The 14,107-nt window shown below is 46.6% G+C and overlaps 2 protein-coding genes across 2 annotated transcripts in view; one reads left to right on the forward strand and one right to left on the reverse strand.

Moving 5' to 3' along the window:
- The window catches only part of LOC309549776 (uncharacterized protein), a gene marked incomplete at both ends in the record, with an annotated part of 190,172 nt that extends 179,266 nt beyond the window's left edge, over nt 1–10,906 (forward strand). The window contains 4 exons of the mRNA XM_082250286.1: nt 685–891; nt 998–1,139; nt 10,258–10,442; nt 10,862–10,906. Coding sequence (XP_082106412.1) covers nt 685–891; nt 998–1,139; nt 10,258–10,442; nt 10,862–10,906 — 579 coding nt within the window. The remainder of the gene's footprint in view (nt 1–684; nt 892–997; nt 1,140–10,257; nt 10,443–10,861) is intronic.
- The window catches only part of LOC309549773 (gastrula zinc finger protein XlCGF66.1-like), a gene marked incomplete at its 3' end in the record, with an annotated part of 313,385 nt that overhangs the window by 262,489 nt on the left and 36,789 nt on the right, over nt 1–14,107 (reverse strand). The window lies entirely within an intron of this gene.

Consider the following 14,107-nt stretch of genomic DNA (forward strand, 5'->3'; position numbering starts at 1 on the left):
TCAGGTAGGTGAAGATGGATATCGAGATCGTAAAAGTGATCTGACTGTATGAAAATATATTCCACTTTTAGGTATAAGATTATTTGTGCTCACATTTTAAAGAAACCATTCCCTGCTATTTTGTTTGTTTAGAATGAAAATCTGATAGATATAAAAGATGAGATTAAAGAGGAAGAAGAGACGTATGTGAGGGGTGATGAGCAGTTCAGGGAAGAGGTTGGGATGATGGACAAAGTTAAAGAGGAGGAATCTTCTCCAGACATCAGCACAGGTGAGTGATGGCCACTAAATACAAAAACTGTTTGGGTATATGGATTGATGTTTGGGGATTTGTAGACCCATTTCTACAAAGACATAATGATGGAGAATCAGCCGCCCCTCACATCACCGGGTAAGAGGAGACTTTATTGTAAAGGAGAGAGCAGTACGGAGGCTCCACCTAGATCCCCCATCATCTGATAAACACATAGAAACAATGTATTCAGTCAGTGTGTGTGTTTCCTACAGATGGATCCAGTAATGGGAACCCACCAGAGAGATGTCCCCGTCCTCTGTATTCCCGGGATTCCACACAGGAAGGTCACACCATCCCTCACCATCATGAGGTAGATGAGGAACAATTACTGATAGTTATGATTTATATACAGTATGTTTGTTACAATGAATGTTTTATTATATATTCAGAGTGCAATCCTCGGGGATGATAATATTGATGTTAAAGAAGAGTATAAAGAGGAGGATGAGGAGTATGGAGTGATGGAGGAGTTTTCAGAAGGACACAAGGATATGATGGAGACACCTAATACCAGGAACCCACCAGAGAGATGTCCCCGTCCTCTGTATTCCCGGGATTCCACAAAGGAAGGTCACACCATCCCTCACCATTACAAGGTTGGTGGGACAGAGCATCTAGAACAGGGACATAAAGATGATGTGTGGATTTTTTATGTGAGCTTATATTTTACAGATGATATTCACTCTCATTTTCTTGGTTTAGGGTGAAGATCGGATAGATATAAAAGTTGAGGTTAAAGCAGAAGAAGAAGAGACGTATGTGAGGGATGATCAGCAGTCTATGGAGGAGGATGGAATAACGGGGACATTTATAGAGGAGGACACTCCTACAGAGATCAGCACAGGTGGGTCATTAACACTAAATACATTCCTCTACCCATACTGCTCACTGATTGGTCCAGAGTAGGGCGGGGACTGGGTGATATCAGCCTGTAATACCCTGGTCACTTTCCTGAGCTGTGTTCCCCGTCCTGTATTCCTGTTTTTCTCTCGGATAATCTTCCTTCTCTGTGCTGCAGACACAATTTATGTCTCTAGACTGGATTTATGGAGATTCTGGGGTTCAGCTGGCAGCAAAATGTTCATTTTCACCATTGGCCTTACTAGACCTAGGCAACTAGGGCATGTGATGTGGGTCTTCTGCCCCATGCCCGGGTCTAGTAAGATCTCTGACAGAACAATTCTTCCGGGTTTACTTGTTTTGTTGGCTGTGCTGGGTGGAGGGATATGTCTTTATAGTCTCACATCCAAGTCACTGAGTGCAGTCTCAGGAGATGGGAGGCAGCGGTGTGGGACCTCTGCAACTTGTCTCAAGTAAACATTTAAGTTTCTGACTCTTATACTATATAATATCTATTGTACATTACATACTCCTGACCCCTGCACTATATACTCTGTGTTGTACATTACATACTCCTGACCCCTGCACTATATACTATATGTTGTACATTACACACTCCTGACCCCTGCACTATATATTCTATGTTGTACATTACACACTCCTGACCCCTGCACTATATACTTTGTTGTACATTACATACTCCTGACCCCTGCACTAGATACTCTATGTTGTACATTACACACTCCTGACCCCTGCACTATATACTCTATGTTGTATATTGCATACTCCTGACCCCTGCACTATATTCTCTGTGTTGCACATTGCATACTCCTGACCCCTGCACTATATACTCTGTTACACATTGCATACTCCTGACCCCTGCACTATATACTCTATGTTGTACATTACATACTCCTGACCCCTGCACTATATACTCTGTGTTGCACATTGCATATTCCTGACCCCTGCACTATATACTCTGTGTTGCACATTTTATACTCCTGACCCCTGCACTATATACTCTGTGTTGTACATTGCATACTCCTGACCCCTGCACCATATACTCTGTTGTACATTACATACTCCTGACCCCTGCACTATATACTCTATGTTGTACATTACATACTCCTGACCCCTGCACTATATACGCTATGTTGTACATTACATTATTCTGATACTATATAGTTCTATCTGTTGTATCTTTGAACAGGACATAATGGAACTACACTGCAAATTGAGTACACCTCCATCCCAATTATCTATAAACAGAAAAAGAAATTGCCCAGTGGGACTTTAATTGAGGAGGACTCAATAGTCATTATCGCTCAATGCGTCTGATTTATTAATTAAAACCATCATACAAAATATTACAGCATAAAATATATTCATATCTGAGTATATACATCAATCCATATACATGATGATGCAAATTATCAATAAAACATGACATGGCAGTATCAGTATGCACATAAATACATCTTGTACGTTGAACACGACGCGTTTCGTGGGTCACATTGCCCACTCATCAGGAGTATTTGTATAAGAGCATGTCTGAAAAAAATGTAATGAATGTTGTTAGTCAACATGCAGAATGGATGGCTAGTGGAGTATGGAGACTCAAACATGGGACCCAAGTGGGGAGACACCATACTCACATAGTAACCCCGTCACCTTGCTTGGAAACAATGTTGCCATATGGCGGCATCCAATATATCCGAAAAGGGAGCTGAAGGAGCAGGACCCAAAAATGCTATACCAGACACCGGATGAGGATGTATCTTGTGTATATGAAATGTTATGTATTTCAGAATGAGTGGTCTCTAAATGGAAAATATATATGTGAGTGTAAATGCATATGCAGCTATATCATCCTAGATGATAGCTGGCAAATGAAAGTATTCATGTATAGTCAGCATGTAGAGACGTAGATATGGGCCAAGAAATATAAAGACAATGAAAAAGATATAGAGAATTTAGACAAGGCAGGAAAAGTGGGATAAGTGCTAGGAAAGGGGATGTGCAAGGATAAGTCTCCATGGGAGCGATGTGAGGGGTGTTGGTGGAACAATGCGTGGTGTGAGCAATGCGTGGTTTTGAGTCTCCATACTCCACTAGCCATCCATTCTGCATGTTGACTAAAAACATTCATTACATTTTTTTCAGACATGCTCTTATACATATACTCCTGATGAGTGGGCGATGCGACCCACGAAACGCGTCGAGTTCAGCGTACAAGATATATTTATGTGCATACTGATACTGCCATGTCATGTTTTATTAATAATTTGCATCATCACGTTTATGGATTGATGTATATACTCAGATATGAATATATTTTATGCTGCAATATTTTGTATGATGGTTTTAATTAATAAATCAGACGCATTGAGCAATAATGACTATTGAGTCCTCCTCAATTAAAGTCCCACTGGGCAATTTCTTGTTCTGTATCTGTTGTATCTTATACAATGTGTTGTACATTACATACTCCTGATCCCTGCACTATATACTCTATGTTGTACATTACATACTCCTGACCCCTGCAGTATATACTCTGTTGTACATTACATACACCTGACCCCTGCACTATATACTCTATGCTTTACATTACATACTCCTGACCCCTGCACTGTTGGAGATACAACAACTTTAAAGCTTAGCCTATTACCTGCTGCAGTTCACAAATAGGACACTAGATGTCGCTAATACTCAGTGATATGCTATGCATTTTCTATGATGTGTTGTAATTTCCTGTACACTGTACTGTGCTCGTTGGTTATCTCTTCCTGTCTGTGTTTTCTCACCATGAGAAGGTGACATCTTTGCTCTCTGTGGTTATGTTCCAATAAAGAAGCCAGTTCCTTTTACTCTACAATGTCTGATCTGAAAGAACTCCGCTGCACCCAGTGATCGCACTCTGCAACATGCACTATATACTGTATATTGTACATTACATACTCCTGACCCTTGCACTATATACTCTATGTTGTACATTACATACTCCTGACTCCTGCACTATTTACTCTATGTTGTACATTACATACTCCTGACCCTTGCACTATATACTCTATGTTGTACATTACATACTCCTGACTCCTGCACTATATACTCTATGTTGTATATTACATACTTCTGACTTCTACTCTCTCCCCTCTACCCACTGCTATATATACACATAATATGGATTCTCTTTTGCTACACCCATTTCCTACCAGCTGGACATTTTATATCTGATGATTTGATTGGAGCTCAGACTTTTACATGGGTATAATAATGTGATAACATCCTCCAACTTTGGAACCTTAAACAGAAAGTGATAATGAGGGAGGAGTCAGTAACCCAATGATGGAGGTCTTCAGGATCAGCTGTCATGGTCTTACCTTCTTGCTGTTCTCCTTCGTTTGACATGTGCTGGCGGCCATCTTGGTTTCTGGGTTTCTTGTAGCCTCCCACCCTGCGGCTCCTCCTTCCCACTGGGAGGAGCTGGATGCCTAGCTTATATATATAGGAGGTCTGTGGCTTCAGTTCCCTGCTTGGTCCTCCTGTGTTCACATGCTACTAGACTGCTGCTACTTCTGGTTCCTGTGTTCACATGCTACTAGACTGCTGCTACTTCTGGTTCCTGTTCCTGGCTTCGTCTGACTACCCTGTTGGTTCCTGATCCTGGCTTCGTCTGACTACCCTGTTGGTTCCTGATCCTGGCTTCGTCTGACTACCCTGCTGGTTCCTGACCCCTTCGCAAAGACTCTGCATCGGTTTCGCCATCCGTTTGGACTTTTGCTTTATAGCTTGTTTTTCAATAAAGCTGTCTTATTTTCACTTATCTGTTGTTGTACGTCTGGTTCATGGTTCCGTGACATTAGGACCAAGCCATGAATTCTGACGGTACAGGGCCATCCTCACTACCCACGCTGGTTGCCAGACTTGATCAGCAGGATCACCTGTTGGGTCAGTTCGCCGTGGCGTTGCAAACCCTGCTTGAACGCACGGTTCATTTCGCTCCCGTTGCCGATGGGTCGGTTGTCGCTCCTGGGTCCGCTCCTACTGCCGCTCCGGTTGTTGCGCCAGAGTCTACCCCGACACCTGTTGTTGCGCCCGCGGTGTTTCGGGGTATGTCCGGTTCTGCCCCCCTTCCACAGCGCTTTGGGGGAGAGCCAACTCAGTGCCGAGGTTTCCTTAACCAGGTGGGCATTTATTTCGAGTTGCTGCCACATGCCTTTCCTACTGAGAGATCAAAGGTGGGCTTCTTAATCTCGCTGCTCTCGGACAAGGCCTTGGCCTGGGCCAGCCCTTTATGGGAGAACAACAATCCGATGGTTGCCGAGTTTTCCGGTTTTGTTGCTTCTCTTCGGAAGGTATTCGATGTGCCGGCTCGTGCTGCCTCTGCTGCGAAGCTCCTTATGTCCATCAGACAGGGTTCACGATCCGTAGCTGAATACGCCATTGAGTTTCGTACCCTGGCAGCAGAGGTGGGCTGGAATAATGAGGCTCTGGTCGCTGCTTTCTCTCATGGTCTCTCGGATGCCTTGAAGGATGAGGTTGCAGCTAAGGACCTACCAGTGGAGCTCGAGTCTCTTATTTCTTTCCTGATTTTGATTGACACCAGACTCAGGGAGAGACCTTCCTTTAAGGAGAGTCTGCGGAGGCCTCCTAACAGATTGGCGCCTACCTTTGTTGTCCCACCCGTGCCTCCCTCTCCTCCCACGCCTCCTGGGGATGACTTGTCTGGGGGTGAACCCATGCAGCTGGGGTTTGCTCGCCTGTCCGAGGGGGAGAGGGTACTCCGGAGACGCGAGGGCCGATGCATGTACTGTGGTCTCGGTGGGCATTTTCGGTTGGCATGTCCGAACCGTCCAGGGAAACGCTCGCACCTGAGATCCTGTCGGGGGCAGATCTTGGGTGGAGTCTCCTCGTCCCCGGTTTCCCGTGTTGACAAACCACTGATCACTGTTGTCCTTTCCTGGGTCGGGGGCTCGGTGACGACCCAGGCGTTGGTGGACTCTGGTGCTGGTGGTTTGTTCATTGATAGTGTGTTCGCTGCCGCCAATTCCATTCCTCTGCAGGCTCGAGGTTCTCCTCTGGCTCTTGAGGCGATAGACGGCAGACCCCTTCTGCCGCCACACGTGACTCATGAGACCCTTCCAGTGGGGTTAGCCATTGGTGCCGTCCACAGAGAGTCGGTCTGCTTCCAGGTTATTTCGTCTCCACACTACTCGGTGGTCTTGGGGTACCCCTGGCTCCAGAAGCATAATCCGATTTTCGATTGGAGATCGGCCGAGATCCTCTCGTGGTCACCGCAATGTGGGACTAGTTGCATCCATGGGCCTGTCAAGTTGCTGTGTACTTCCTCGGACTCTCTGTTGCCCCCTGAATACGAGGAGTACCGGGATGTATTCGATAAGGTGCGCACGGTTGCCCTACCTCCGCACCGCCCATACGATTGTGCCATCGAGTTACAATCTGGTGCCGTTCCTCCTCGTGGCAAAGTCTATCCACTGTCGGTAGCGGAGAATGAGGCCATGGAGGAGTACGTGAGGGAGGCGCTTTCACGTGGACACATTCGCAAATCCTCGTCCCCGGCAGGGGCTGGATTTTTCTTTGTGAAAAAGAAGGGCGGTGAGTTGAGGCCTTGCATCGATTACAGGGGTCTCAATCGCATCACGATCAAGAACGCTTACCCGATACCCTTGATTTCCGAGCTGTTCGATCGCCTTAAAGGGGCCACGGTCTTTACCAAACTCGACCTGAGGGCGGCATATAACCTCGTAAGGATCAAGGCGGGCGATGAGTGGAAGACCGCGTTTAACACCAGGACCGGTCATTATGAATCCTTGGTTATGCCCTTTGGGCTGTGCAATGCGCCCGCAGTCTTTCAGGAATTCATCAACGATGTTTTCCGTGACCTGTTGCAGCAGTGTGTGGTGGTCTACCTGGATGACATCTTGGTATATTCTGAGTCCATGGAGACCCACATTCTGGATGTCAAACGAGTGTTGCAACGGTTACGAGAGAACAAGCTGTTCGGTAAGCTTGAGAAATGTGAATTTCACCGATCCCAGGTAACCTTCTTAGGTTACATCATTTCCGCTGAGGGGTTCTCCATGGATCCTGAGAAGGTTTCGGCTGTCTTACAGTGGCCCCAGCCCAGTGGTCTTCGCTCCCTGCAGCGCTTTTTGGGCTTCGCCAATTATTATCGGAAGTTCATCAGGGACTTTTCCATGCTAGCCAAGCCTCTCACGGATCTGACCAGGAAGGGCAGTAATTCCCAGGTCTGGCCGCCCGAGGCCATCCGAGCTTTTGAGGCTCTAAAGTCCGCCTTTGTGTCGGCTCCGATTCTGTCGCATCCCAACCCTGGGTTGCCCTTTGTCCTCGAGGTGGACGCGTCTGAGACGGGAGTAGGCGCCCTTCTGTCTCAGCGTAGAACACCAGAGGGTCCTCTGCTTCCTTGTGGGTTTTACTCCCGGAAACTGTCTTCCGCGGAGTGCAACTACCAGATTGGTGACAGGGAGTTATTGGCCATCGTGCAGGCTCTTAAAGAATGGAGGCACTTGCTCGAGGGTTCGGTGGTTCCGGTCCTCATCCTGACGGACCACAAGAATCTGACCTACCTCTCTGAGGCCAAGAGATTGACACCACGTCAGGCCAGATGGGCTCTGTTCTTGTCACGTTTTAATTACGTGGTCTCCTACCTACCCGGTTCCAAGAACATCAGGGCTGATGCCTTATCACGGCAGTACTCCGACCTGTCCAGGGAGGAGTCGATTCCGACTTCGGTCATACCTCCGAATCAGATCCTGGCTGCCATTCGCACCAGCCTGACCTCTCCCCTGGGTGAGCAGATTTTGGCGGCTCAATCTGGTGCTCCCTCTGGGAGACCCAACGGCAGATGTTTTGTGCCTGAGGAGTTGCGCACTCGGTTGTTGCGAACCTACCATAACTCCAAGACTGCGGGGCATCCTGGAAAGAATCAGCTGTCCTGGGCTGTTTCACGTCTGTTCTGGTGGCCTTCCCTACGTTCCGACATCGCCGCATATGTAGCGGCATGCTCCGTTTGTGCCCAGAGTAAGTCCCCTCGGCACCTTCCGTTGGGCCTTCTGCAACCCTTAGCCACCGGGGAGCGCCCATGGTCACACCTGGGGATGGATTTCATTGTGGACCTCCCTGCATCCCGAGGCCATACGGTCATTCTCATGATTGTGGATCGGTTTTCCAAAATGTGTCACTGTGTTCCTCTCAAGAAGTTACCCTCTGCACAGGAGTTGGCCACGATTTTTGCCAGGGAGGTCTTCCGGTTGCACGGTTTGCCCAAGGAGATTGTGTCGGATCGGGGGAGTCAGTTTGTGTCCAGGTTCTGGCGCGCCTTTTGCTCCCAGTTGGGGATTCATCTCTCCTTCTCCTCGGCCTACCACCCTCAGTCCAATGGGGCCGCAGAACGATCCAATCAGGCCTTGGAGCAATTCCTTCGTTGCTATGTCTCCGATCACCAAGACAATTGGGTTGACCTCCTGCCTTGGGCTGAGTTTGCCAGGAACACGGCGGTGAACTCTTCCTCTGGGACGTCTCCCTTCATGGCCAACTATGGGTTCCAACCTGCCGTGTTACCGGAGGTATTCTCTCCCCAGGATATTCCGGCTGTAGAGGATCACCTTTCCGTCCTACGTGCTTCTTGGGTACAGATCCAGAAGTCCCTTGAGGTCTCTGCGCAGCGCCAGAGACTCCAGGCTGATCGCAGACGAGCGCCTGCTCCTTCCTACCAGGCCGGAGACGGTGTATGGTTGTCCACCCGCAACCTCAACCTTCGAGTGCCCACTCCCAAGCTGGCGCCTCGCTTTGTTGGTCCCTTCCGAGTGCTTCGCAGGGTAAACCCGGTAGCCTATGCCCTTGCGCTTCCTCCTGGCATGCGGATCTCCAACGTGTTTCATGTCTCCCTGTTGAAGCCTCTGGTGTGTAATCGTTTCACTTCCTCGGTTCCTCGGCCTCGTCCGGTCCGAGTGGGCAATCGTGAGGAGTATGAGGTGAGCAATATCCTGGACTCACGCCTGGTCCGCGGTCGGGTGCAGTTTTTGGTTCATTGGCGTGGTTATGGTCCAGAGGAGCGTTCCTGGGTTCCCTCCGCAGATGTCCATGCTCCTGCCTTGCTCCGAGCCTTCCACGCACGCTTCCCTCAGAAACCGTTCTTAACTCCGCGGAGGAGGGGCCCTTGAGGGGGAGGTACTGTCATGGTCTTACCTTCTTGCTGTTCTCCTTCGTTTGACATGTGCTGGCGGCCATCTTGGTTTCTGGGTTTCTTGTAGCCTCCCACCCTGCGGCGGCTCCTTCCCACTGGGAGGAGCTGGATGCCTAGCTCATATATATAGGAGGTCTGTGGCTTCAGTTCCCTGCTTGGTCCTCCTGTGTTCACATGCTACTAGACTGCTGCTACTTCTGGTTCCTGTGTTCACATGCTACTAGACTGCTGCTACTTCTGGTTCCTGTTCCTGGCTTCGTCTGACTACCCTGTTGGTTCCTGATCCTGGCTTCGTCTGACTACCCTGTTGGTTCCTGATCCTGGCTTCGTCTGACTACCCTGCTGGTTCCTGACCCCTGGCTTCGCAAAGACTCTGCATCGGTTTCGCCATCCGTTTGGACTTTTGCTTTATAGCTTGTTTTTCAATAAAGCTGTCTTATTTTCACTTATCTGTTGTTGTACGTCTGGTTCATGGTTCCGTGACATCAGCCCAGTCTTCATCTTGGTTGTTCTCCCCCCATCCTCACTCTCTGACCTCTGGTGGGGCTCAGCCCTGCTGTTATTCATGATTAAATCATGGACTAAATAAGGAAGTGCAGGACTTCTTGTGTTAGGAAGATGACAATGAGTGATAGAGGGGGAGGGGACACTCGTCCTATAATCCCCTCATCACTGTCACTCCTATAAAAGACAGTTCTCGTTGTTTCCTCACTCTCTGACTAAGGTCCATGAATAAAGAAATGAACTGGTAGGAGATCAGAGGACCCATTTACTAGTTACCTTGAGGGGGGATCGTAAGATCCTCAGAGACAAAGCTGCCTGATGTGGGCGGAGTCTTGGTTTAGGGGAACCAATCTGCTGATGTCTAGTAATAATCTTTGTATTTCTATTTTAGTAGATGGACGGGAGATGAGGAAAACCTCAGAGGATTGTCTCACTTTGTCTCCAGACTGTAAAGTAGAAGATGAGGACATCACACAGTATAGTCCAGGAGAAAACCCGGCTACCTCAAATGTCCATCCGACACCACGCAGTGTAGATGGACCATCGTATTCCTCTTATCCTGAGGAACCTCAGACTGTGAGGGACAGTGCCGGACCATCGTATTCCTCTTATCCTGAGGAACCTCAGACTGTGAGGGACAGTGCCGGACCATCGTATTCCTCTTACCCTGAGGAACCTCAGACTGTGAGGGACGGTGCCAGACCATCGTATTCCTCTTATCATGAGGAACTTCAGACTGTGAGGGACGGTGCCGTCCTTCCAACAGATAAGAGGTTTTCCTGTACTGAGTGCGGGAAGTGTTTCAGTTTTAAATGCCGTCTTAATGCACATAAAAGATCTCACACAGGAGAGAAGCCGTATTCCTGTCTTGAGTGCGGAAAATGTTTTTCAAAAAAGTCCGATCTTAACAGACATCAGAGATCTCACATGGGGGAGAAGCCATATTCCTGTCCTGAGTGTGGGAAATGTTTTTCTCAGAAGTCCCATCTTTACAGACATCAGAAATGTCACATGGTCAAGAAGCCACTTTCCTGTCCTAAATGAGGGAATGTTCCTCACTGAAGTCCTGTCTTTCTGTACATCAGGGATCCCACACAACCCTGGAGGTGTATTAGTGCCTTGAGTGCGGGGAAATGTCTTTTATATGAATGTTGGTGGACATGTGGGGAAGAAGCACACCCTGATATACACCGCAGATATACTCCATGGCTGATCTTCATCATGTAAGAAACACTTCATAAGGAGATCAGAGATCACCAAAGACATGGATGAAGTGTTGTACCGTGTTAGCCATTGATAGCAGGAGAAAAATAAAAATGGAGTCCTTACCTTTCATTGGCTGAGTACATTTTGTGGTGTAAGCTTTCACACTTAGAGGTCTGTTTAGTTGAATGAATGTGACCGACACATAACCCGACGTGACATTGTACAAGAGACCAAACTTTCTGTGGGAACGGGGAACACATTCATCCTAGGCTGTCCTAGGAGGGTTCAGGCGTCATGACAAATCTTTCCATGACCATGATTCCAGGCATTAGTTACCCACTTATCCTCCGGAAGATTTACCCCCCTTCATGACCAGGCCATTTTTGCAATACAGCACTGCGTTACTTTAACTGACAATTGCCGGTCGTGCGACGCTGTACCCAAATAAAATTGGTGTGGGTGATCACCCCTTGATCACCCACACTGTTAACCCCTTCCCTGCCAGTGTCATTTTGCAGTAACAGTGCATATGTATAGCACTGATTACTGTAGTAATGTCACTGGTACCCCCAAAGATGTCAGTCAGGGGTCCGATCTGTCCACCGCAATGTCGCAGTCCCGCAAAAAATCGCAGATTGCTGCCATTACTAGTAGAAAAAAAAAAACAATAAAGACATAAATCTTTCCCGTATTTAGTAAACGCAATAACATTTGCGGAAACCAATCAAAATACGCTTATTGCAGTTTTCTTTCCAAAAATATGTAGTAGAAAACAAATTGCCTAAAATGTTAAAAAATTTGGATTTTTACTTTTTTTTGAGAATTTCATATAAAAGAATGTGAAAAATATTGTTATTTTTTCAAAATTGCACAGGTGACCAAATACCGCCAAAAGAAAGCTCTGTTTGTGGGAAAAAAGGATGTAAATTTAATTTGGGTGCAGCATTGCACGACCGTGCAAATGTTTGTTAAAGTCACGCAGTGCCGAATTGCAAAATAGGGCCTGGTCATTGAGCAGCCAAATCCTCCGGTCTGAAAGTGATTAAATTAGTTAAAATAACACCCAGGCAAATTTGTGATCGTTAAATTCAATAGTGAATGACTGACTGATACGTCATGGGTTCTAGTCCGACCATCATCACATAAGTTCTGTTGGGGGGTTTATGTCTACAGATTGTTAAATGGTGGTAGAATTAGTGATAAGTACATGCAGCTGAGATGATTGGACATGCCTGTGAAGCGGGGGGCATTCAAGCGTTCACCAAGTGACAGCATTCACAGCTGATTCAAAATAAAATCGCCAATTATCCCAGCTGATCTGAGCGTTTGTCTATTTGGAGATTGTCTACTGGTAAGCCAATTGTAAATCTATACATATATATATATATATATATATACCTTAGATTGTAAGCTCCTTGAGGGCAGGGACTGATGTGAATGTACAATGTATATGTAAAGCGCTGGGTAAATTGACAGCGCTATATAAGTACCTGAAATAAATAAATAAATAAATATATATATATATATATATATATATATATATATATATATATATATACACAGTATATATATATGTGTGTGTGTGTGTCTTGAGGTTCTGTTATTGCTTTATGAAATATGCTGTTGGCACATTTCCATTGTCTTCTTTGGGCTTAAAGATTACGGCTCAAGACAGATTGATAAATAGCTCAGTGGCTGAGGCAATACAATATAAGCGTCAGCTCCTGGGTACAATTCCTACTTTGCCATGGGCCCCAGGCACAGCTGTACTTGCAGCAGATGCTGCAACTTTTGCAACAGCCCCCCCCCCCCACCTCCTGAGCCCCCACCTCATGTTTCATGTTTTTTTTATGTTAGTTTTTTTTATATTTATGTTTGTCATTACTGTTTGTAATAATTTGGATATTGTTTGTAATAAATATATTTTTAATTAAATTTTAAAAAGAAACTGTGAAGAGAGAGAGAAAAAGAAGCTTAGCAATGAAATTCCCAAAACAAAATGGAGGTTAGACAGTCATGGAAAACATCAACCCCCACTCCTCTCATCTTTATCCCCACCATATCCCCCCTCCCCCTTTTTTTATCTTTCTCTAAATGTTCACCCATTAAACCCCCCTACTCTTTTACACCTTTCTCTCTCTCTCATCCTCTTCTCTCCCACCTATGTCTCTCTCTCTCCTTCCCCCCTCCCCTGAAAGGGTGCTTTTTGCACCTTTTCAGTGCTGAAGCTGATTGCTACTCTGCAAGCTTTCTGCTTCAGGGGCCCTGATGAGTAATTTTCTGACGAAACGCCGCGTTGGGTGGGACTGGAAGGTGTGACGTCATTGCGCCGAGGACGCATCGGCCATTTTGTCGGTTGGACTGTACACACACACTGACCATGCTCTACATGTTTATGTGAGTTGAACAGCTTTAAAATAAATGTTGCCCTTTATTTCATACGTACTACTCTATGAGTGTTTTTCTATTCTTGGGGCTTTATGTTAATCCTCCCTGGGGACCGAATCCTGAGCCTGGGAATTTGTGTGACCCTTTCCTGGGAGCCTGCCTGATCCTGGACCATTATCTGGCCTTACAGGGTGCTGAATATGAACTCTGGATGAGCCTATAGTGGGATATGGATGCTTTGCATTAGTAACAGGGTGGTAAGAGGCAGTGTGGTTGGAGGTGATCTGGTGGTGGTAGCACCTATTTGCCTAAACAGCTGACCCTGGTGGATGGATGGACCTATTGTCTTATTGGACTGATATATACTCACTTCGTTTCTAGCGCAGCACCTCCCTTTACCATGTAGCCTTAAAGATATGTACTCCATACTTCTGTGCTGAAGGTGGTTCTCTGAAAAGGTATGGCTGAGCCACCAACAACATCAAAGTGTTTTGACCATCTCCTTTTTTGATGCTTAGAAAGAACAATCAAATCGGGAAAGTTAACCACTATCCTCTCCACACTGACTGTGTTGCCCAAAATTAACTTGCCATTAGTGGTCATTGTTAGATGGCCCTGATAGGATATTCCCTATCCTTGACTTTCAC

This window comes from Pelophylax lessonae, assembly GCF_965119305.1.
Source record: "Pelophylax lessonae genome assembly, chromosome: 3".
Lineage (NCBI taxonomy): Eukaryota > Metazoa > Chordata > Amphibia > Anura > Ranidae > Pelophylax > Pelophylax lessonae.